This window comes from Otolemur garnettii, unplaced genomic scaffold (genome assembly GCF_000181295.1).
Source record: "Otolemur garnettii isolate 467f Iridium unplaced genomic scaffold, OtoGar3 scaffold00098, whole genome shotgun sequence".
NCBI lineage: Eukaryota > Metazoa > Chordata > Mammalia > Primates > Galagidae > Otolemur > Otolemur garnettii.
The window spans coordinates 7,032,302-7,057,281 of NW_003852493.1; the positions used below are offsets into that span (position 1 = coordinate 7,032,302).

The window sequence follows — 24,980 nt, forward strand, 5'->3', positions numbered from 1 at the left end:
GCTAGCACCTTAGTCGCTTGAGCTACAGGTGCCGAGCCAAGATTCGAAACATTTATAAGTTCTCAGTGAATGAGAAGCTCTTGTTATTTTTTGTTCATTTGTTTTTTGTTTTTTGTTTTTGAAGCTTTGCTTTTTGCAGAGCGAGGGAAGGAGCAGTTACCTGGGTCCCAGTTGAGAAAGTTTAATGGCTTGTGGTCCGACCATTCCCAGCCTCTAGCAGAGTACAGCTGATTTAAACCAATCCAGAATAATCTAGCAATGCCTTCTTTTTCTGTAAGAATTACATAATTTTAAAAAAGTAACAAAATTGTCTAAGTAATTATCTAAATCAGACTTAAGTTTCTACCAACAGCAAAACACCCTGCAGGCCTCGATTATAAGGCAGGAATCCCCGAGGAAGGCTGTCTGTATATCAAAGGTAGGCAATGCTGAAAGGAAACAAAACTTCAGACTATTGAGAACCCCAAAGGCTGGTAGGTTAATTCAATTCTGCTTCCCTATTTGCTTGTCAAATTCCTTTTGTTGTAAGGTAGGACGGAATCTTCTCAGAGTAGCTGTTTTGTTATCTACTTTTAGCCCTTTTGTTCTAATGTAGAAGACTTACCAAAGGTAGTTTCCATTGTACTTACAGATTATGAAGATCTGAATAATTTACATTTATCAAGCACATATTATTTGCCAGGCACCAGTAATATAAAAACCAAAATGCCAAAATCCCTTCCCTCATGAGAATTTCAATCTAAAACAAGAGAACAGACATGGATCTCCCCAATGATAAATTGTTTCTAGGACTTGGTCAGATGTATGTGCAGGAGCCGTTTTGTAAGCAATGACATATGTGGCTCCAGAGTCCAAAGGAACATCTAGACTGGCAATCCAGAATCATACACGTGTGCACACACACATACAATCACACTCTGCAGTGGAGATGCATCATTGAAATTCATTATTGGAGGGGGCAGGCATGGTAGCTCACGTCTGTAATCCTAGCACTCTGGGAGGCCAAGGCGGGTGATTGCCCTGGGATGATTGTCCTGAGTTCACAGGTTCAAGACTAGCCTGAGTCAGAGTGAGACCCTTATCTCTAAAAATAGCTGGGCATTGTGGCAGGCTCCTGTAGTTTCAGCTACTTGGGAGGCTGAGGCAAGAGAATCACTTGAGTCCAAGAGTTGGAGGTTGCTATAAGCTATGCTGCCATAGCACTCTACTGAGGGTGACAAAGTGAGACTCGGTCTCAAAACAATTAAAAATATATATATTATGTGACAACCAGATGTCATCAGTAAAAAAAAAGAAAGAGACAGAAAGAAAGATAGAGAAGCAGAGATAATTTAAGTAGGGAGGCCAATTTCTGATGTGCCACTCAATGAGCACATGTAAAAAGTAGACGCAATCGTGCTGGCATGGGTCCATGTATTTTGGAAAAAGAAGGAAAAGAACGTGCAAATGATTGTAAGGATTTTCAATACTGTGTAGTAAGTCGATAGCATTATTTAGGAAGCTGGCAAGACCTGGTCAACATCGTGAAGAAAAAATTTGAAAAATTAATTGAGGGCCAGGAAGAAGAAATAGCACTTGAGGAAATATTCCACCAAAGACAAAGATGATGCTGACAGACAGGAAGTGCTGACAGGTTGGCATTTCTATAAATCAATGAAATACTCCTAGCAGTAACACTCGATAAGAGTTTCTTAATTCTTTTCAGGAAATTATATGATGTATTATTGCATTATACAGACAAGTAAATGGTGATCTGGATATACAAAACCATATCCAGACTTTAAGGGCTTTTAGAGGGCAAAATTGATTCTACGTAATTGTTACTGAGACTTTAGAACGCAAATGCCTTGGACACGTGACTTCACAGGAATTGAAACACAGGAAATGGAAGGGCTTTCCTGGGTAGAACAGAAATAGCAGAAACAAAGAGGAAAGGGGCCAAGAACTGTAACCCAGGCACCAATCCTCAAGGGATAAGTAGGAGCCCGGGAAGCGGGTGGTGGGGGCAGAGGCTCAGTTATTACTCCACTGAGGAGCAAATGTGAGATGAGAAGGAAACTCCAAGGGAGCTTGGCTATGAAAGGAAGAGATGGGGCTGCAGGATCCAGGAAAGAGATAGACTATATTTTAATAGTAGAGGTTAAAACAGGATGATAACCAGAGGGAGGAGTCCGTAGACTGGGTTGATGAAAACAAGAAATAGAAGACAGCTGATGTCCACACAAGCATGGGGGGAGGAGTTACCTTGAAGAAGCGGAGGGATGGCAGTAGAGAGACAGATAAATTCATAAGCACGAAGGTGAGAAGCTAAGGCTCACTTCACTTTTTTCAAGGAAATAAATGGTAACAATACTCTATGAAGAAGGGAAAAGGTGGATAGTTAGATACCTTGAGGAGAATGTTAAGAGGGAACTCTGGATTCATCCTTCTCTTTCACCCCCAAGCATAAGCAAGGGCTTCCAGCCCTGGTACACAAAGACCTTGAAGATATAATCTAATGCAAATTTTTCCAAATTAGTGAAAGGAATTCTTTTCCAGCATTCCTAAAGAAGTCCTGGACACTATGATGTGTTTCCAGTACTCCAGACTCAACCACACATACCCTGATCTTCAAAATTCCTTTCACTTGTGTCTAAAGGGTTACTATGGAGGACCAGTCCTTCCCATCTGTCCCAAGTTCAATACCATCTCTTCCATGAAGACTTTGCAGATCTCTCCCTGCAGGAGGTAATCACTCCGGCTTCTTATTCTATCACCTGCATATGGTAAGTACACATGTGTCATGGAGCAGAATGTTCTTCTGAAGCTGAAGATGCTCCCCATTTGTTTCATTACTACTGTGTTCTTTTTGTGACCTGTATAGATGAATTCACTGGAATCACGGATTTTAAAATTGTGACTATGTTGGAAAATAAGAATACCTTTATGTGCCTTTTGCCAGGTAGAGATAAATGGGAAAGAAATAAATTCTAAACGTTCTGGTTAGCATATGTGAAGGGCAGAGTTTTTAAAATAGGCTTGGATAATCTGGAGCTAGACTTTTTTCTCTATCGACCGTCCAGGTAAGAAGTTGATCAAATTGAGACTGTGCCTACCTCCATCTTTTCAATCAAGAGACAGATGATTACTAGCATAAAACACCTTACCTAGTCAAATGGGGAAGTCCACGGAGGTCTCTGGAATAGTCTCTGGACTATCCCAGAGATCCTTTCAGATCTAACCCTGTACTTCTATTCCTTTCCTCACAATGAGAGACTACCAGGCCTGATAATAGTCATGCACCAGAACAAGCCAGAGGGGACGTCTTCTGAAGTCTTCACAAAGACCACAGCCAGCAGGGGCCCTAACCTATAAGTGTCCTCACCCTGAGACACCTGTCAAATTGGCTGAAGGTGAGTAACTCCTCGGGCTGGAGGCAAACTAGGAAGAATAGAAATGTGCTGTTCCTGCTCTGGGGATTTTGGGGTCCTCTTTTGTAGTTCTAGGATGAACCAGTGGTTGGAGATTCTAGGAAGGCCAGAGCTAGTGAAAACATGACTCTCAAATAAAATTCAGTGAGTACGCGGAAACAAAGTCTACCACCCATAGGCTCCAAGTATTAGTAAAACAAAATAAAAACAAACCTATGTGCAGGGAAGGCAGAAAGGAAAAAGAAACCTCCTGTTTGCAAGGGGATACGACTGTTGTTTTTTTCTGGCAATAGATTGCCTAGTTCCACCCAACCAGTGGCTACCAAACTCAGAGGTTGTTTGGGAATAATATTCTCCATTATACTCTGTGTATGTGCCACTGTCATTTCCCTGACTAGAACAGGCACTTCCATTACAAAAATCTCCATGTGATTCACTTTTGTTTGCCTGTTACTCGTAGACCAATGTTTATACATGTTAGTCTTCAGTAAAGGGACAATGAACAGAGATTTCTTTTCTAGATTTGGATACTATAAGTTTTAGATGTTAAAACAGCATTCTTGGGTCTTGGGTAACCAATAGTCATAAGTAGGCATATGTCTAAGTATTTCAACCTGAAAGAGGAACTTGGAACATTAGAAATGGATACACCTCTAAGATTAATGTTATGCATAAAATATGGTAAATGTCTGGCCAGGGGTAGGAGGCAGTATGTTCTTTATCATACTACCTCACTTTCATGATTGACTAAAGAAAACTGATATATAAACAATTGTGCAACATTTGTTCCTCTAAGAATTGTGCATCATAAGATTGTTGAGCAGGATGCTGATAGTCACACTTTGGCACTTTTTGCTTTCCGAAGGCATCACTTTCCAAATGTTGATATTCCAAGACACTTAAATTTATTGACACTTTTCATTCTGAACTTTGCAAAGCTTGAGTGAGGTGTGGAATAGAATCTCACTGCCAGACACTAGCCCAATAGGTTTATTCAACAGGTTTTCATTCTAGAAGTCTGTACTCAAGTCTCAAACAACACAGGAAAAGGGTAAAGCAACAAGGGTAAAGCACCCCAGGAATGGGGTGGTGCCTGTGGCTCAAAGAAGTAAGGTGCCGGCCCCATACGCCAGAGGTGGTGGGTTCAAACCCAGCCCCGGCCAAAAACTGAAAAACTGAAAAAAAAAAAAAGTCTGAATAAAGATGCAGTCAAAAAGAATGACAAAATACCGAAGGACTTCCAATGATTAAAAAAAAAAATCAATAAAAGTATGTAAGAAGAGTAAGTAGTATAATAAAAAGGTAAGCTGGACATGGTCCAAGCTACTTGGGAAGATGAGGTGGGAGGATCACTTGAGCCCAGGAGTTTGAGGCTAGAGTGCGCCATGATCATGCCTGCGAATAGCCACTGCTCTCCAGCCTAAGAAATATAGTGAGACCCTGTGACTAATAAATAAGCAAAGTAAGTAAGAGCTTGCAGTCCTATATGTTGATATTCAAGTCCCAATTCTGGATTTTGCTGGATTGAGCTGGTTGCCTCCTGTTGTTTTTGAGGGAACCCTTCTCTTCCTGGTTTTTGGACCTTTTACTGTAGATTCTATTTAGCTACATAAGTCTTAGCCTTAAAAAAAAAAAAAGTCCAGCTCTTTAATTTTTCCCCTTCCATCTCAATAACATGAGTGTAGATCCAGCATGTCCCCAAAGCCCGTCTTGCTCTGAAGTGTCTGATTCTAGTGACTCTTCTCCAGTGCCTGTGGCTTGTGGGCCTGAAGAAAATTATCCATCGTTGCTAATGTCTTCTACAGAGGTGCCCACCACAGAGACTGCGTCTCCTCTTCCTGCTTTGGTGGATCTGCTGACTCAGGACAACCCTGCTTCTTCTGCTAGTCCCCAAGTAAAACTACACACTTCTGTAGAGAAGAGTGCAGTGAAGAAGGAAGATAAGATCCATGTCAAGAAACCTAAGACCAGAACCATGTTCTCTATGACCCAGCTGTGTATGCTCAGTGATAGATTTCAGAGACAGAGATACCTCAGCCTCCAACAGATCCAAGGACTTTCAACATCCTGAACATCAGCTATAAATAGTTTAAAACCTGGTTCCAGAATGAGAGAATGAAATCTAAGAGATAGCAGAAAAACAACTGGCTAAAGAACACCAACAGAATGACTCAGGCTCAAAAGGCCTCAACACCCATCTAGTACCCAGGCCTCTACTCTCCCTATACCAGGTGTGCTTGATGAACACATCCGGAAACCTTCCGATGTGGAGCAACCAGACCTGGAGCAGCCAGTCTTGGAGCATCCGTTCCTGGAACAGCCAGACCTGGTGCACCCAAGCCTGGAATAGTCAGGCCCGGAACGATTCCTTCTTTAACTATCAGAAGAAACATCTATAGTTCTGCCTGCAGTTCCAGCAAAATTTTCTTGCCTATGATCTAGAAATTGCCTTGGAAGCTGCTGGAGAAAGCCATGATGTAATAATCCATCCAACAAACCACTAAGTATTTTAGCTCCCCACAAACCATGGATTCATTCCTAAGTTACTCAGTGAACATGCAGCCTGAAGATGTGTGAAAGTGGGTGTTTTGGTCAGTCTCAGTGTGGGCGTGGGCGTGGGCGTGGGTGTGCCTGCATCCTTTCTTCTCTCATAGGATTTATCTTATTTTCTTTCTTTCTATCCTTCCTTCCTTCCTTCCTTCCTTTCTTTCTTTTGAGACAAAGTTTCACTTTGTTGCCCTTGGTGGACTGCTGTGGCATCATGCTCACAGTAATTTCAAACTCTTGGGTTTAAGCAATTTTCTGGCCTCAGCATCCCAAGTAGCTGGGACTACGGGCACCTGTGACTATACCCAACAGGCTATTTTTGGAGATGGGGTCTCATTCTTGCTTAGGCCAGTCTTGAACTCCTAAGTTCAAGCAATCCAACTGCCTTAGCCTCCCACAATGTCAGGATTATAGGGTGAGCCATCGTGCCAGGCCTTACAGGCATGAGCCACCACGCCTGGCTAGTTTTTCTATTTTTAGTAATGATGAAGTCTTGGTCTTGCTCAGACTGGCCTTAACTCCTGAGCTCAAGCCATGCACCCACCTCAGCCTCCCAAAGTGCTAGGATTATAGGCATGAGCCACCAGGCCAGGCTTATGTAGGAATTAAATTAAATGTGATGTTCACAGCATCTCTTGTAATTGCAAAAGTCAAAAGTAAATTTTATTCAGTTTTTGTTACACTATGTATTGAATATTACAATTTTAATGCAGGTTTTCCTTTCTTAAGTGTATATACATTTTTTTGGCACCCTCTGTAAAGTCTGATAAAAGCTGAATGCAGGTACATGCCCAATAATACTTGTTTTCGAGTCAAACTGCTTCAAGTAATTAAGCTCCACTAATTACTTGTAGGTAACTTTGGTCAAGTTATGTCTTCTCTGAGCCTCACATTTCTCACCTACAAAATGAGCATGACAATAATGCCTACCTCATGGGGCTGTTACAGGGGATTAAATGAGATAATGTATGAAAAACATTTAGTAATCTGCCTCAACCATCATTACTGTCATCATCATCATACATTGCTATTATTTATTTCACTCAGAAAACAAATCATCAGGGAATCAGTAACTTAGGCTACAGTTTAAAATATATAAAGTTAATGAAGTTTCTTTCTAAAAAGAAATATAAGACTCTGATGGAAAAATTTATAGAATTTTACTGAGTACATAAAAGAAGTCCTAAATAAATAGAAAGGCATACCATTTTCATGGCTTAGTATAGAGACAGCAATGCCTTCATAATTAATGTAGAATTTAATACAATTCCAATTCAAGCCCCAATAGGGGTTTTTCACTGAAATTAACAAGGTGATCCTCATATTCATATGAAAGAAAAAATAATGTTTTTTAGGTTATTTTCTATGTTTGACTATAGGATTTAAATTTTCACAGTTAAAAATTTAGAAATTACCGCAACCATATCCCCAAACAAAACAAAGTCCTATACGCTCTATGTGTCCATATTATTACATCCACTTTACAATTTCTTAAAACTTTCCTTGCCTCTGAAAACTGCACTGTCTTACTCAGTGTGAGGATTTTTTTACTAAGGCCATCTAGCATGACTCAATTGTATTCTTTATTTTCCTTGAATTCTCAATTTTTCAATGTTCAAAGAGTTTGTTCACTTTTATTCAAATTCTTTATTTGGGATTAGGGCAGCAATTTAATCTTGCTACCCTGCCTCATTTTCTGAATACCAATCTCTGTTTAGTCTCAATCACAAGACGATTTTCAATGGATGCAACATGACTACATTCAATACTTTTTTGCTGGTGGGTTTAAGTGTTGAAGTTGAAAACCCAAGAGAAGCCAACAAAACAAACAAAACAAAACAGAAAACAACACACCTAGGTATGAAAATGAAGAAGAAAACAGCATTACAATTTCTGCAATTTGCTTTACCACAAACTATACCTACCTTTAAGGTAAGTCAATTCAGCAGCATTACTGATGCTCACTAAGTCAGCTCCTTGATTGTGACATGAAACATAAGCTTCTTTCCAAGTAAGAGCTGCCTGAGTATTAAATTGGTAGCAGCTTCCAGTCTGCTCATTCTTTTCCCAATTATCTTTACAGCCATTTTCTGTTGACAAAAAGATATGTTGGGGATCATAAAGTAAGGGCATAATGTTTTCTATTACTTAGGATGCTTATAAATTCTATAATCCAGTTTGCATACTGTTAGGATATGCCAAAATAGAGGCTGCCACTACTCATTTAGCCCATATTTTGATCCTTTGGTTACAGTAACACTGGAGTTGTTACATAGCAAAGGACTCAGGCTGGCTAAAGCTTCTACTCTTCCATCGTCCTCTATCAATTACAAGGCCATGTAGTCACCTATGTCCCTGCCCGCCTCTGCCTAAAGGTAGTAGTCTCAATGTGCAGATTCTGCGAACCCTGAGCCAATGGAAAACAAGCTCACTTGAACATGGTGGCAGCCTTCAGGTTTGTCCTCAGTCTGCAGAGAAACCACAGTGTGTGTATATGTATGCACTTACTTTGGAAACTAAGTCCAAGTTTTTCCTTAATATTTTAATATATAACTGAATATGTGATATATAATATAATTTATGCTAGTTTGCACATATGTACATTACATAATGTACATATTTACATTCTTTAACAGATATATGAAAACATGTATAATTTTAGACAAAGAAACTCAAGGTGTTTTCTGGGTGAGAGACACAGGCTTTGAGACAACTGGTTCAAACATTTCCTCAGAGCCTCCCATGTGCTCCCAGTAAGAGGGAAATCCAGCCTAGGCTATGTCAAGTGTTTCCTCCTATAACCAGTTACATATCAGATGTTAAACTCATGAACCTCTAAGTTGGAAGGGCCCTTAGAGATCATCTTGTCTAATGCTCTAATTTCACAGGAAGGAGCAAATATCTAGAGGTGATTGTGGCAGAGTTACAATCAGAGCACCAGTCTCTGAGCCCCTGGTCTTGTGGACCCTCTGAATGGCACATACTGCTTTAGTCATTTCTCTGTAGCACAAATAGCAACAGAGATTGTGACATTTGGTGAAAACAAAATAGGGTGAATTTGCAAGCACATTACCTAAAGGTTCATTATTACCCCTGAGGCTCTATAGTTGTAAATCTAGAAGCTTCCAGTGAGATGGCAGTATGTTTGCTATATAACACAACCCCCATGATTTAACAGGTCTCAGGTTTTTTTTTTTTTAAGAGAGAGTCTCACTTTATTGCCCTTGGTAGAGTGCCCTGGCATCATGTTCACAGCAACCTCCAAGTCCTGGGCTTAGGCAATTCTCTTGCCCAGGTCTCAGGTTTGAGAAACTTATAATCTTGCTTCTTTCATAAAAAGTAACTCTGGGATGCATTAAACAGGCCCCCCCCCCCCCACGCAACTAAAGGAGGCTAAAGGCCGTGAGACACGTCCCAATCAGAGCAGCATGATAGAGTGGAGTAAACATGCTGAGGAATGAGGAATCCTGGGTTTTCTACCAGGCTCCACGGAATGTGACCCAACTCTGACATATTACTTCGTAAGATGGGGCTTGCTTCCTTTCACCTGAGAAATGGGGGCTGGCATTGGATAACTGCTACGCTCCCTTTCACACCTGAAATTTTGAATCCAAACTACAATTAGAGTTCAATGAAATTGGCACCGGGCTGACCAAACTCTGCTTGTTATAAATTACAGCTGAAGCAAATATTGGCTTTTTTCCATTTCAGTAGGTTACAGGTGCTGAAAAACCTGGCTTCTACCTGAATTCTCAAAGCATAATACCCAGACCAGTAATATCATCATTACCTAGAAACTTGTGAAATGTTTGGGCCCCCGTCCAAAATCTACTATATCAGAATTTCTTAGCACTATGTGTTCTAACAAACCCTCCAAGTGATTCTGTTGGATGCTGAAGTTGGAGAACTATTGGCCCAGTAAAACCTCTTCAAGTTGCTTAGAACTCTGCATTTTCAAACTCAGATTCCCTTAGGGAGAGATCAGCATTACTAATACTACCAGGCTAGCTACTCACTGAGACAGATAGTGGAGCTATTTGGGGCAAGGACTCCACAGCCAGATTTCTTGGGATTGAATGTTAGCTCTAAAATTTATTAGCTGAGTGATATTAGACAAGTTTTGTAACTCCCCTGTGCCTTGCTATATTTGTCTGTAAAATGGGGATAAATAATGTTGATTATTTATAAGGTGATTGTGAAGACTATGAATTAATGTATATTGAAAGCTAGGAAGAGTACTTGACACCTTACAGGACCCTGTAAACATTGTCACTCAGGTCTGGAACTCTCTCCTTGTTCTTTGCTATAGATTCTATCAACCTAATACCCATTAAGTAATATTTCTTAAGTACCTGTGATCCCTTGTAATTCTCACCTAATTGGTGAGAAATTGTGTTTTAGTTATATGCCAGATAATGCTATAACTGCTACTTTGGTCTATCCCTCCCTCTAAAGAAGAGTGAGTTCTTTTCTTAAAATTATTTTTTATTAGCTTTTTAAAAAAATTCAGATTAACATAGGGTACAAATGATTAGGTTGCAATGTTTGCGTTTGTTAGGTAAGGTCCTTGTAGTTGTGCCCCTTACCCAGGAAGTGTGCCATATACCCTTACATTGTTTCATTAGGTGGGAACACACCAGTACCCCTCCTCCTCATTTCCCCCCAACTTAAAAATTGAGTTTTTCGTGTATTAGTTTGTCTTCTCACTTCATGCTAGCATTAGATACTTGCTTTTCCATTATTGTGATATTTTACTAAAGAGAATGTTCTCCAACTCTATCCAGGTTAATAAAAAAGATGTAAAGTCTCCATCTCGTTTATGGATGAATAGTATTCCATAGTATACATACACCACCATTTCTTAATCCATTTACGGGTTGATGGTCACTTGGGTTGATTCCACATCTTGGTGATTGTAAATTCAGCTGCAATAAACAATGAGTGCAAATGTCCTTATGATAAAATGATTTTTTTTTTTCTTCTGGGTAGATACCTTGTAATGAGATGGCAGGATCAGATGGAAGGTCTAATTTGAGTTCTTTGAGGATTCTCTACACTTCTTTCCAATGAGGCTGTATTGGTTTGCAATCCCACCAAAAATGTAGATGTGTTCTCTTCTCTCCATAATTATACCAGCCTCTGCAGTTTTGGGACTTTGTGACATAGGCTAGTCTCACTGGGCTTAGATAATATGTCAGGGTGGTTCTGATTTGCATTTCTCTGATGACGAGGGATGATGAGCATTTTTTCACATATTTGTTAGCAATTCATTTGTCTTCTTCAGAGAAGGTTCTGTTCATGTCTCTTGCCCATTGATAGATAGGATTGTTTGCTCTTCTTTTGTTGATTAATTTCAGTTCTCCATAGATTCTGGTTATTAATCTTTTGTCAGATTTGTAACATGCAAATATCTTTCCCATTTTGAAGGTTGTCTATTTACTTTAATTGTTGTGTCTTTAGCTATGCAGAAGCTTTTTAGTTTAACTAAGCCTCATTTATTTATTTTTATTGTTGTTGCAATTACCAATGGAGTCTTCTTTATAAAATCTTTCCCCAGGTTGATATTATCAGAGTTTTCCCCATGCTTTCTTCTAGAATTTTTATTGTTTTGTGTCTTAGATTTAAATCTTTCACCCCAGTGTGAGTCAATTTTTGTAAGTGGTGCAGCCCTACTTTCAGTCTTTTACTTGTGCTTATCTAGTTCTCTCAGCACTACTTATTGAATAAGGATTCTTTTCCCCAGTGTATGCTTTTGTTTGATTTACTGAAGATCAGATGGTTATAGACCTGACTTCATGTTTTCTATTCTGTTCTGTGTCTATATCTCTATTTCTGTGCCAAAACCATGCTATTTTGATCACTGTGGACTTGTAATACAACCTGAACTCTGATAGAGTGATGCTTACAGCTTTATTTTTATTATTAAGAATTGCATTTTTCTTAGTCATGCATCACGAGAATGGAGGAACAAGAATCTCAATACTAATATGAAGGCAGTAGATGACCTAATACATGGTGGAGGGTAGGGGAATGAGGGAGCATGGGGAGAGGAGGAGGGAGGGGGATGGGAGTCATGGTGTATGGCACACCCCTTGGTGTGGGACACAATTGTAAGAGAGACTTTATCTAATAAATGCAATCAGTGGATAATTCCTTGTATCCTCAATGAATCCCAAACAATAAAAATAATAATTGAAAAAAAAAGAATTGCCTTGGCTATAAGGAGATTTTTCTGGTTCTACATAAAACGTAAAACTATTTTTTTCCAGTTCTTCAAAGTATGATGTTGGTACGTAAATGGGGATTGCATTAAGTCTGTAGATTACTTTGGGTAATATAGACATTTTAACAATGTTCATTCTTCCCAGCCAAGAACATAGTATGTTCTTCCATTTGTTAATGTCTTCTGCTATTTCTTTTCTCAGGGTTTCATAATTTTCTCTGTAGAGATCTTTCACCTCCTTTGATAGATGTATTCTCAGATATTTCATTTTCTTTGAAACTATTGTGAAAAGTATTGTACCTTTGATTTGCTTCTCAGTTTGACTGTTATTTGTGTAGACAAAGGCTACTGATTTGTAGACATTGATTTTATACCCTGAGATGTTACTTGATCACTTCTAAGAGTCTTATGGTTGAGTCTCTGCAGTTTTCTAAATACAAGATAATATCATTGGTGAAGAGCGAGAGTTTGACCTCCTCTTCCCCCATTTGGATGCTCTTAATATCCTTCTCTTGCTTGATTGCATAGGCTAGAACTTCCAGAACTATGCTGAATAGTAGTGGCGATAGCGGACATCCTTGTCTGGTTCCAGTTTTGAGTGGAAATGCTTTCAGTTTTACTCCATTCAGTATGATATTGGCTATTGGTTTGTTATAAATGGCTTCAATCAGTTTAAGAAATGTGCCATCTATGCCTATTTTCTTAAGCGTTCTTGTTAGAAAAGGATGCTGAATTTTGTCAAATGCTTTTCCTGCATGTACTGAGAGGGAGTTATGGTCTTTGTTTTTGCTTCTATTTATATGGTGAATTACATTTATGGATCTGCATATGTTAAAGCAACCTTGCCTCTTTGGGATAAAGCTTACTTGATTGTGATTATATATATTTTTTAATGTATAGCTGTATTCTATTTGCTATTACTGATTTTATTGAGTATTTTTGCATTGATATTCATTAGTGAAATTGGTTTGTAGTTTTCCTTTTTTGTAACAAAAACTCTTCCCTGGTTTTGTTATTGGGGTAATGTTTGCGTCATAGAACGTGTTGGAGAGCAGGAACAGTGAATTCTTTAGCACACCCTGAATAGTTTGCTTCTAGTAAGAAGGAAGTAGAAACTAAGTGCTCTGGCGGACACACACAGGAATGGCAGAGGGAACAATGTCACTGATCTTGAGCGAGTCAGAGATATTTTGTGTCTTCTGTCTCTCATTCTTTGTTTCAGGCCATAAGTAGGGGTGGGGAACATGCAGGCTTCTATTTTGTAAAATCCTTCCATTTTTATTAATTTTTTTGTACATATTTTATATTTCTACTTTATTTTTAAAATAAATCTAGGATTTTTTCTGTAAATTTTGGATTTAGTCTAAAGTTCACATTTAAGGACCTAGAAGGTCACATGTGGTCTTAAGGCTGCAGGTTATCCAAAGTTCCATACACCAAACCAAAACTGAATTGTTATAATATCTGGCCTTATGACAAATCAGGAGAGAACGATAACAGCTTAATTTTACAAATTGGCCAGTTTCAATCAACACGATAATGAAATCCTCTCTATTTTAATTCTTAAACTGCAATCACCTGATTTAAACAATTAGCCCTGGTCCCATTGTTCTGTCTCCCTGTCCTGTCTTGCAGGGAAAGTAACTTTGAAATGACCAAACTGCTTTTTGGTTTTTCGTTTCTTTTTTCTTCACGCCTTATTCTGTCTACAAAGCCATCCTCCTCTGCGTGGCTACCTAGAACACTTACATTATTCTATTTTATGGAATTGTGTATTCCCTGATTCTAGAATCACAATAACACCAATTGAAATCTTTAAACTATGTTAGGGTGACCAGACATCCCGCTTTTGGCGGGACAGTCCTGCTTTTTAACAATTTGTCCCACATCCTGCAGTGTTTTAAAAAAGTTCTGATTTTTGGAACGAATGGACGAACGGGTGGGAGAACAGGAAGGGAATATACGGTTTATGGCTGCCATGTGGCTATTTCGCCAGAATATGAGTTTTATATTATTTTTGTTAATTTTATAATGTTAAACTGTAATAATTACAAATCATTGTTGAGAAGTGATTATCGAGAACTGCTTATCAAAGTTTGCATTGTTGTCAGGCCCTGCCCTGCCCCGTCCCCTGCCCTGCCCCGCCCCCGCCCATGTTGTCCCGCGTTGCAAATGTTAAAAATCTGGTCACCCTAAACTATGTGCATTTGTGATAATTTTGTCTAGCTCTCTCTTTTTCTTCTCCATGAAACTTAGGAGGCTTACTTCCTCCTGTCCATGCTTCAGTCCACAACAACCCAGCTTCTATCTGCTCCTAGTAGTGCTCTGAAACTGCCCTAGGAAGGGTCAGCAGCGATTTTCTAACTGCTCATGCTTTGCCCACTTCCCCTGTCTGAGGTGTCTGCTATTGAATGCTTCCTCCTCCTTTGTCTTCCATGACACCGTCTGTCTGGGTTCTCTTCCTGACCTGTTTCTGAAAGCAAATTCATAGTAACACATTACTTCTCTGTCTCCAAACACACACTCCTTATTTAGGATAATATTTGTTGCAGTCACCTTTGAGTCATCTTGAACTATTTCTTCTCCATTTTGCGTCATATAAACGTCACTCTCAGCCAGATGCAAGTAGCTTATGCCTATAGTCCCAGCTACTCAGGAGGCTGAGCTGATTGCTTGAGCATGAGGGCTTTGAGATTATGGTGAGCTAACATTGTGCCACTGCACTCCAGCCTGAGTGATAGAGTGAGACCCAGTCTCAAATGAATGAATGAATGAATGAATGAATGAATGAATAAATAAATAATACTCTCTTCTCACAAATAAAGTTTACCAGCCCATACATACCTGGTTTTAAGCAGATGCCCCACTTCTGATCATATTGATAATTTAAGGTGGTGGCACACCATGGCCCACTATGATCTTCATCAAGAATGCACTCATGATGCCAAGTCCCATCAACCAAGAATGGAAATTCACAAGGTCTCCCATAGGAGTTCCCATCTCTGGTATATATCTCTGTGGTTTGGAGAGGGAATAGAGGAAGAGAGAGTTAAAAACCTGATAACCAGCTTCAGTTAGTGCATTTCTAAAGCTATTTTTAAAGAAAGATTGCTGTTTTCACTTGTGAGAATTTGATATCTGAGTGGGCTGCCTAGCGTGGAAGTGAAGAGCATGGATGCTGATGATTTAGGTCTGCACTTGACTTCTGGCTCCTTCTGGCTCCTCTGACCTACTGTGTGGCATCAGGCAAGCTATCCAATCTCTGTTAGCCCTAGTTTCTGCATTTGCACACTGGGAACAGGACTCAGTGAGATAATCTAAGAAAAACTTCATTTATTGTGATGATGAAAAGCTAAACGAGATTGGCTCGGTCAAGCGAGGGGCTACTAATCTGCTGTGGGTGGCACAGTGTTTCACCAGAAAGGACGCCCTGCCTGATATTGAACTTAGTTCTATTTTCTGTTTTTTGCTAAGTGTGGGGCCAGAAAAATACCTTGAAATTACTGAGAGTGGCTGTGGACTTTGGAACCACCTCTGGAGTTAGAGAGATGGACACATGGTCCCTTTATTTAGAGACTCGAGGTAGAATTGAGATTGTGGGTTTTGAGGAAGTTAAAGGGAGAACAACTGAATATCTGAGTAGATTCTTGGGGAAGGAGAGGGCACTGTAATTTGGGATATGAAAGAAGAACAACTTCAACAGGGCAGTCATGGGACCAGCTGTTGGCCAATGAGGTAATGGACACAGGTTTTATTTTAATTATTTTCCCTGGTACCTGGAGAGGAGCTGAAAAGCAATACCAACCTTAAATATGCTAGAGGAAGTGCTCAATGCTCACGTCAAAATAGTCCTTTCGGAAAGGTGTTTTTATAGAACTAATCCTGTATCTATTTCTGTCACCTTTTTCTATATCCTCAATTTGGTTAATACTCTGGTCATTATCGGGTCAAATAATGCCTATTAGATAAAGCATAGTAATCAGATCTTACCACCCTTTTCCAGGCTATTAGGGTCCCTTGAGATGTCTCACAGATTTGCTTAGAAGTGAAGTTAAGATGGACAGTGTTTAATTCCATATTCTTTATTATCTTAAATGTTCAAGTGTGAGACTTAATTTAACAGTCTGGAATATATTAAGTAGCAGTATAGCAAAAGGGAAGAATAATCTGGATGCTTTCCTTTGCAAACAATCTTTTAAGGATTACTGGTTTTGTTTTCCTATATCATATAAATGGTTTTGAAAAGGGTTCTTCTGCTCAGGAATATGATGACCTTACAAAAGGGTCCTGCTTATTATCTATGCTTTTGTTTTAACCACACCCAAATCCCCCAATATCTCATGATCAATTTCTCTTCCCTTATTACATCACATTATGAGGACAGTCCCTGAACACAGGGACTGTTACTTAATAGAATCATCAGATTTTTTTCTAAAACCTTCTATTTCTTGGAATATCAAATGCTTTCATATATATTTGCCTCACTAGTTCTTTACCATGAACCTGTGTGATTATAGGGGAAGTATTCTATTTGTTTGTGAAATTCCCGTTTTTGCAGAGTAGTTACATGAAATATTGGTCCGTAAGTGACAGAGATGAGAATAGGCACTCCGATTAGAGTCATCGACATACGAGGACAACTTGGGTGGCTCCTCAGGTTTTGAGTTAGACTTTATAGCTCAATGATGGGCTTCAATTAAAAAAACCTCTCTTACTGTGGCTCAGTGAGTAGGGCGCCAGCCCCATATACCGAGGGTGGCAGGCTCGAACTCGGCCCCAGCCAAACTGCAACAACAACAACAACAAGAAAAAATAGCTGAGTGTTGTGGTGGGTGCCTATAGTTCCAGCTACTCAGGAGGCTGAGGCAGGAGAATTGCCTAAGCCCAAGAGCTGGAGGTTGCTGTGAGCTGTGATGCCACAGCACTCTACCAAGGACAATAAAGTGAGACTCTGTCTCAAAACAAAACAAAACAACAACAACCACAAAAAAACCAAATCTCTCTTAGTCACAATATGCTTTGAAGACTGGGAAGCATACAAAAACATCTACAAAAGCAGTAGGTAAATTATGCTAACCACTCACAAACAGTTTATTCCCACACATTCTTTGCTACTGCTGGATCTCTTAAATCTCATGAGTTTCCTTAGCAAGACACACTTTCCTGAGAGGAATCTTCTCTCAATGTGTGAATTTATGATGATAATATCCTTAAAACAACAGCTTATTATGCGATTGGCATACATTTGTGAGATGAACTGTTTAGATGGAAAACTAGCAGATTAATGGCTTCAGTGGTTAAAGAGATTGGCAGCCTTCTAAGAGCTGCCCAGAAGTTCAGATAATTCTACAGCCACCCTTCCACCGAAAGTTCATTTCTCTGCATGATTCACCAAACATTCACAATTTGAAAAGTGCTAGTAAGGTCAAGATATCTTAACGATATAAATGCATAACTGGGTTCTAATCAAAAAGCAATTCAATTGTAGAATTTATACAGCTTAAGATTTCTCTGGGACGACATAACTCACACAGGAGGGAGGGAAGGCAACCCATGGCATAGTGATAAATAGACGTTCTTATATTAGAAGTAAATCTTTTCTGTACTGCAAAAGCCAATGGAGAAGTAAAGAAGCTATTATTTGAGGAAAGGAATCCTTTTGAGCCCTGGCTTTGCTGTTCAAACTAGCTAACCATGGACATCACTTTGTTGGGACTCAGGTACCTTAGCTTTTTTATTTCTAAACTTCTAGCTAAGAAGGCAGTGAGGAAGGGACCCGTATCAAGAGTCTGAGACAGCAGTCTTAGAGAAAGCCCCTAACTTCAACAGCAGTCCCTAACCTAAGAACAGGAAGGGACATACATACATTTTAAAAGGTAGAATTGCCAGGATTTAAGAATTGATAATATCTGAATGTTGGGACAGCAAAGGAGGAAAACTCTAGGGTGACTCACTGATTCTGATATGTAGGTCCTATATGGTACCAGTTATCTAGCCTCTTCGCAAAGTAAAACCAGAGGTATGCCTTTAAAAATTTTTTGGTGTTGCAAATATTGCATTTGAAAAGGTCAAGAAAGACTTGATGCCCGTGGGCTGTGCTGGTGGCACTCTTAAGCTCTCTTGGCTAGTGCTCTGGGTAGGTTCTTAGTCCTTTTTATGCCACTGATCACTTTGGCATCTGTGTGAAGCCCACAGACACCCTTCTCAGAAGAACATTATGAATGCACAGATACAACACATAGGGTAAAAAAGAAAACCAGCTATATTGAAATAAACTCAGGTTGGGGACTGAGGGAGTTTAAGATTACAATTATGCACCTCAAAGAAATGAGGGGCAGGAAACTGAAATGATATTTTCTGATCTGTGGACAAATACAATGAGGCAAGTTAGGCCAAAAGGCATTTTGTTTGGTTCTGTGTTTTCTCTTAGTTGCTAAGTTAGAGAAAGGCTTTTGTAGCCCCAAATTTAAACTTGGCCATGAAGTGGCATCCAGAAAGCAACTGGTTTAAATTTCAGCAACCACTTTATGTTGAGGAGGAAGCTGGCTAGCAGAAACAGATTTCTCAACTTCTCCAAAGTTGGGGACGGATGCAAAGGAAAGCCCATCTCTAATTCTCTAGTACTTCTCCATGGCAGTAGAACCTGCCATTCTCAGATTTCCTATATCTTTATTGGGAAATAGAGATTCTCCAGGAGAAAAACTTATACAGGTATTGAGAATGATGAAGGTGAAGCTGTTACCCTGAGTCTAAGGCCAAATTGAGCTTAAATGAGCTTTAAGAGATGAAAACCTCTATTAAGTTATGTAAGCATGTACAGAAAGGTGAGAGTAAGATAACAGGACTTAGATGTTTTGATAGATCAATACTTCATGTAATTTACAGCAGCATAATGAAAAATATTTACTTGGGTGATAGCTTATTACATTTAGTGGTTAAAAAAATAAATGTACTCATTCTTTTGAAATTTGGAAATTGGTTGCAATCCAGTCTCTAGACTCAGAGCAACTCGATGATCAGCTCCCCCCAAAGCAATATTCATCTACTTATTTTTGGAAATAATATAGAAAAAGTCCACTCTTAAAATGCTGAATCATAAATACAAACATTAAAGTGTGATTGACACACCAACGATGAAAATAAATAAGCCCACATGAAACTCAAAATGTTCTCCTTATATAAAAATCTGTAGGCAAAAAGAAACACATTGTTTTCTTCTTTTAAAACTCAGAATAAAATCAGTTTGATTTATTTGATTATTTCACTTTGGGCCTATATGAACCTTTCTTGTTAATCTAACGTTTCCTTTCCTCTAGGGTTCAGAATGTCACCATAGGAAGTACATATGCTCCAGGCATCAGCTACATTTCACATCCCAGGTTTACCACACCATGGCTGTGTGACCTCTGACAGGCACTTAACCTCTCCTAGCTTTACCTATAAAGGGGTGGGGGGCACATACCACCTGCCTCACAGGTGTGTAGTAAGAATGTAGCTCAAAGTAACTTCTTGATACCTGGAACTGAATAACTCATTCACTGCACAATAAACGTATAACTATTTTTACACAGTTATGAATGTTCAGTGCCCCCTTTATCAAGCATACAGCAAATGGTCAAAGTCCCTCCCCAGTACTCACCACGGTAGGGCTGGTCACAGAGGCTTTCCTCTGAGCCTCCTTTCTTCCAGACATCAGATGCATCTGTAGTTGCTATGGCATGACCGCTCTGCAGAGCCAGCCCATACTGGGCAGCACCATACACTGAGTGGTGGTCACACTTCCACCACAGCATGACACTGGAGTCACAGCTAAACAATCCCAAGGAATCTTCAGGTTTAGTAATATCTAGGCCAAGGCACTTCTGGGAGTGCAAATGAAACAGTCGATGCTGGGACACCCATTTCCATAACATGTCCTCAGTGTCAACACAGTCCATTGCTACTATCCAGTTGGACATGGGTTTGATGCATTTGCTTGTGTTTGCATTGACGATGGTGAATGGATCATTGCCTGAGTCAAGACAGACAGTGAAGGAAGACAGTTTAGGGTTCTGAATTATGTGGTCGGTGTGCCCTGCTCCCTGCTTGCTGGGGAGAATCTGAGCACACGGCACTGTCCCTTCGGAACTTTATAAGCTGTAATTACTGGGCGGAGTATGAGAACAGTGGTGGCTGGAGAGGTGGTGCCACCTGCAGAGTAAGAGTGTGTGCTCCAAAGCCAGTCTGTTGGGTTCATGTTCTGCTTCTGCCACTTACTAGCCCTGTGATCGAGGCAAATCATTAACTTCTGTGCTTCAGTTTTCTGTAAAATAGTGCCTACTTTATATGGTGGATACGCGGGTGAAATGAGCTAAATACATGTGACGCAACTAGAGTAGTATGTGTGTTACTGCCATTAAAGACCCCCACCCCCCATTTACTAAGATAAAGAAGCCCCTTAATGTTCATCTTCCTGAGACAAGTGGTTTAGGGTAAATGAAAAATGTCCTGAGCCTATTTGGCACCACATTTCTGTCTTGCTTACACTGTAGCCACTATAGCTGGGTAAATCATTTCACGAAAACACAATGTTGCATTCTCACTGTATGTTCCAGACCTTTCCTTTCCTCTGATGCATGTATGCAGTCAGGCCTCTATGCTCCTTTGTGCTGGGGCAAATTAGTGTGAGCGTACCGTAGGAGAACGTACCGTAGGAGAACGTACCGTAGGAGAATTTGCTTCAACACCGCTTCCCCTGAACCTTTTGTGGAAGCCTGAATTCACTGAGGTGTCTCAGAGGAAATGGAGAAACTTCCGAGGGAGCAGTAGAACAGTGGGGTAAAGAAATGAGAGGAAATGGAAGGCAAGGATGTGAGGGCAGGGCCCCGTGGCCAGCTCCATCCTCACCCCCGCAGCACAGTGTGGAGGGGCTGGGGGACTGACTGTGTGAATTACTGAAGGGGGCTGATCCTCAGGCTCCAAGAATCATCTCCGCCGTCAGACTCACGGTTTTGTGGGTTTAGACAATGGGAAACTCAGAAGTAACCAGTGGAATCTGAAAACTAAAGGAGAAACCTCCCTGAATGTTCCCCTGACACTTTCTGTGAACTGGGGAAGATCCCCACAATGACAGAAATCAAAGTTCTGCCAATCTGGTAGATTGGGAATTCGGAATCAAATTAAGTTTGATATTCTGAACATAATGCATAGTTTCTTGTGCATAAGTTTATAGAGTAAGCTTTACACTGTTAACAACAAACTATAATGGAAGGATTTGGTTAGTTTTTTTAAAAAAGAAAAAAAATTTAAAGTTATGGCACAGATCATCATGTTGATGAAAGTAAAACGAAGATATTTTAGAAAAGCTTAAATAATCATCATTAATGAACCGGAGTTCAGCAGAAAGACCCACAAAATTTTGTTTCCCCAAAAAGGTGCTTTCATTTTGACACCAGCTTCACAATCACCAGTTTTAACACTAAATGCCTCTTCTAGTAATAATTCACGGTTTTTCAGAATTAAAAATTCTCATTCTGGGGTCTGGTGACGCGAGGGGAAATTTCACTATGTAAATGATATCCACAAAATGAAGTCTAATTGCACTTTGAACTTTGCATGGGATTTTTTTTTGTTTTAAGAGTAGCAGCAACAGGGGTGGCACCTGTGGCTCAAAGGAGTAGGGCACCGGCCCCATTTATCAGAGGTAGTGGGTTCAAACCCAGCCCTAGCCAAAAAAAATAAAAAAGAGTAGGTAGCAGCAACAGGAGAAATAACGGGAACAACAAAAATTCTTTAAAGCTCTAAGTTATTTCTGTTTTTAAATCTGAATTTTAAAATATTGCACAGGGTAGTAGCTCTGTATGCTTGCCATAGCAGCTTCCATCTGTCACTCTATTTTTTTTTTTTTTGGACATTTCTCTGTCATTCTCTACTGATGGACACAGGTTGGGAGGCTAGTCAACAAAAAAAGGAAAATGTACTATCTTTTAAGATTGCCACTCACACTCTGGCTAATGTCCTTCTCCTACGTATTCACTAGTCACTCAGACTGCTGAACTATCTCTTTTCCTAACTATTCTCTCTCACGCCTCCAAAACAAATCTGTGTCCCAAATATCAGGAATCAAAGGAGAAGAAAAAGTTTGTTCCTGTAGGAGACATGTCCATTACTCTTTCTGGAAATATTCCTTCTCCTCCCCAGTAATCTTGCTGCTTTCTCTCCTGGGCATTCTGCATTGCACCTTGACCCCAAACAAGTGAACTGGGCAAGCAATAGCTTTGCTTTCCTTTACAGGTTGAAGTTCTAGAGTTTTCAAGCTGCCATTGGAGGATCCAATAGATGAGCTATACCTCTTAGTATAGTGGAAAGAACAGTGGAGTAAGATGTTAGGAGTCCCAGATTGGAGACCTACCTCTGCTACCAGACTGCTGGGAGAATGTGGGGTGGAACCAAGTATACAATTGCAATTTTTGACATGTTAGTAGTCATTTAGTACAGATATTAATTATTTATATATTTTAAGGAAATGTATTAGCCTTCATATATAATGTCTGTATCAGCATTCATACATAAGCTAGAGATCTTGTCCTCTCATGCTGTTTCCCCACATTAATCTCTATTTTTAGTGGGAGCTGTTCAGTCTGCCTCAAAGAAATAACCTGAGCACTTGGCATGTCCCCAAGGATATGGAGGAACAGATTCAGCATTTGAGTGACCCCAGCCCAGCCATGCACACGCGACAAGGTGTATACACCTTCATTAGCATCATGAAGCTGATACACTGCCAAACAAGTTACCCAGATAGCTGGGTGTTCAGAATTCCAGTACTTCCCCTAACAAGGCCACAAGTCTGCTCTGAGGGTAAAAGCCAACCAGGCTGGTTGCTAGGAGTAAGGAAGAATAGAAGAAAACAAATACCTGTGGGGACCTACGTGCAAGGAGAATAGAATTCAATGTGGTGCTCTTTGCTTTGGGTTGATGAGAAGGCCAGAGATTGTAGATATTGCAAGAATTAAGAAAACATTGAATTTCATGGCGGAGACAAAACAGACAGGAAAAAAGCAGATATAGATAGTGACTGAAAGCTTAGGTGTTTTCACTGTAGTGAGTTTCTGCAGTGACAGTTTTCTCCTCGGATCATGGGGCAGGCAGAACAGAATTCTCACCCCAGTAAACCATCTTATTAGTAATGGCTCTTTTGGAAGTTCCCAGCCGAGACGGTCAAAGAAGAATGGAGAAGTGTGAATCAGAGCAGGGTCCTATGTAGATAGGACGACGCTGCTCACTCAGTGAAACCCCTGCCCATCACTTTAGCTTAGCTGTAAAGAAAATAAGAGCCACAAAAAATAATATTATTCAGACTGTCTCCACTGGAGACACTGGGTTTTCCTTCCTCATACAGGCAAGATAAGAGAAGTTGTGGATGGAAACTGCCTGTAGACTTCTCATTACGCAGCCCAACCAAGAAATGAGGTCCTCAGCACACCTCTTGCCAAGGCAAAAAGAGAAAGTAAAAGTAAAATTTGGTTGCTGCCAGGGTGGCTGGTGGGGCTGTCACCACCCTGACCCTGAGGATCAGCCAAGCGGTCTCTTCTTGGGCCTGCTTCTGTAGTGAGAGGCAAGAGACCCTCCCCAAGCAAGCGACCCCCGCTTCAGCATGGGGCTGTCAGCCTTGGGGAGGGGAAAGAGGATCATCTGGGGCAGATGAGACAATTAGAGGAAAGATTTGCTGCTCTAGGCGGTGGGGGAAGGCATCCTAACAGACTCTTGATCCTGACTTCCTTTTTAACGGGCAGCGTGAGTGCAGTGAGGCGGGCAGTGACGGGGAATCCTTGGCGCTGTGAGTGGGAGCCCCTGGGACGCTGAGTGACCCAGGTGGCCAAGGAGACCAAGGGGTGAAGGAAGAGGGAGATCGGGAGGGTAGGATGTGCGGGGAGATGAGGAGAGGAGCTTCATATTCTAGGGATGCAGCGTTTTGCAGTGGTTCTCAATCTTCCTAATGCTGCGACCCTTTAATACAGGTTCTCATGTGGTGGTGACCCCCAACTATAAAATCAACGAAAATAGTTTTATGGAACTAAAGTAATTTTATGGTTGGGGTCACCACCACATGAGGAACTGTAGTAAAGGGTCGCGGCATTAGGAAGGTTGAGAACCACTGTTTTAGAGAAAAGATGAGGAGTAAGGTGCGGGGGATCTACCTGGAAAAGACCCTCAGCGCCTCGGTTACAAGGGACACGGTCCCCTCCGCACCTGAGAGGGTGGAGGGCCCTGCCCTCTCACATCTCCCTGCGCCTTCCTTCCTGCCCGAGGGCAGTGGGGCACCTTCTCCGCCGGACCTCCTCTCGGCTCACTTGTCTGGCTCCAGAACCCCCACCCCTCATCCCCAGCCCCGGAGCAAAGCAGCTGTGACCTGACCCCGAGCGTGGCCCTGGGCCAGGAGGAGAAAAGTCCGCAGACCTGTAGCGTCGAGGCCCCCAACGGACCGGCGGACGGACGCGCCCGCGGTTACCTGAGCGGCCAGAGGGCTGCGCCAGCCCAAAGCACGGGAGGAGAAGCAGGAGGAGCCCCGCCGCGCGGCGAGGGGTGGCCCAGCGCTGCCTCATCCTGAGCCGGCCGCGCCGTCCGACTCGGTGCTCGGGCGCTCGCGGCACCCACCCTCCCGGAGAGCCCAGCCTGCCGGGCCAGCGCCCCTGCTCCGGGTCTCCCGGGGCGCACAGGTCCCGCCCCCGCCGCCCTCGCCCAATCAGACGGGCGTCACCTCGGTCCCGGGCGGGGCGGGTCCAGGCGAGGGCGGGACCCGGGTGCAGCGGGTAGCGGGG

General features: G+C 41.2%; 1 protein-coding gene and 1 pseudogene across 3 annotated transcripts in view; one reads left to right on the forward strand and one right to left on the reverse strand.

Moving 5' to 3' along the window:
- Nucleotides 1–24,764, reverse strand: part of LOC100945491 (CD302 antigen) — a 149,060-nt gene extending 124,296 nt beyond the window's left edge. For all 3 annotated transcript variants that reach the window (XM_003795973.3, XM_003795972.3, XM_003795974.2), the window contains exons 1-5: nt 24,671–24,764; nt 19,820–20,191; nt 15,025–15,195; nt 7,883–8,047; nt 161–271 (exon numbers count right to left, since the gene is read on the reverse strand). In XM_003795973.3, the coding sequence (XP_003796021.1) occupies nt 161–271; nt 7,883–8,047; nt 15,025–15,195; nt 19,820–20,191; nt 24,671–24,764 (913 nt within the window). The remainder of the gene's footprint in view (nt 1–160; nt 272–7,882; nt 8,048–15,024; nt 15,196–19,819; nt 20,192–24,670) is intronic.
- On the forward strand, nt 5,086–5,987 carry LOC100946543 (annotated as a pseudogene).
- Nucleotides 24,765–24,980: the final 216 nt, after the last annotated feature.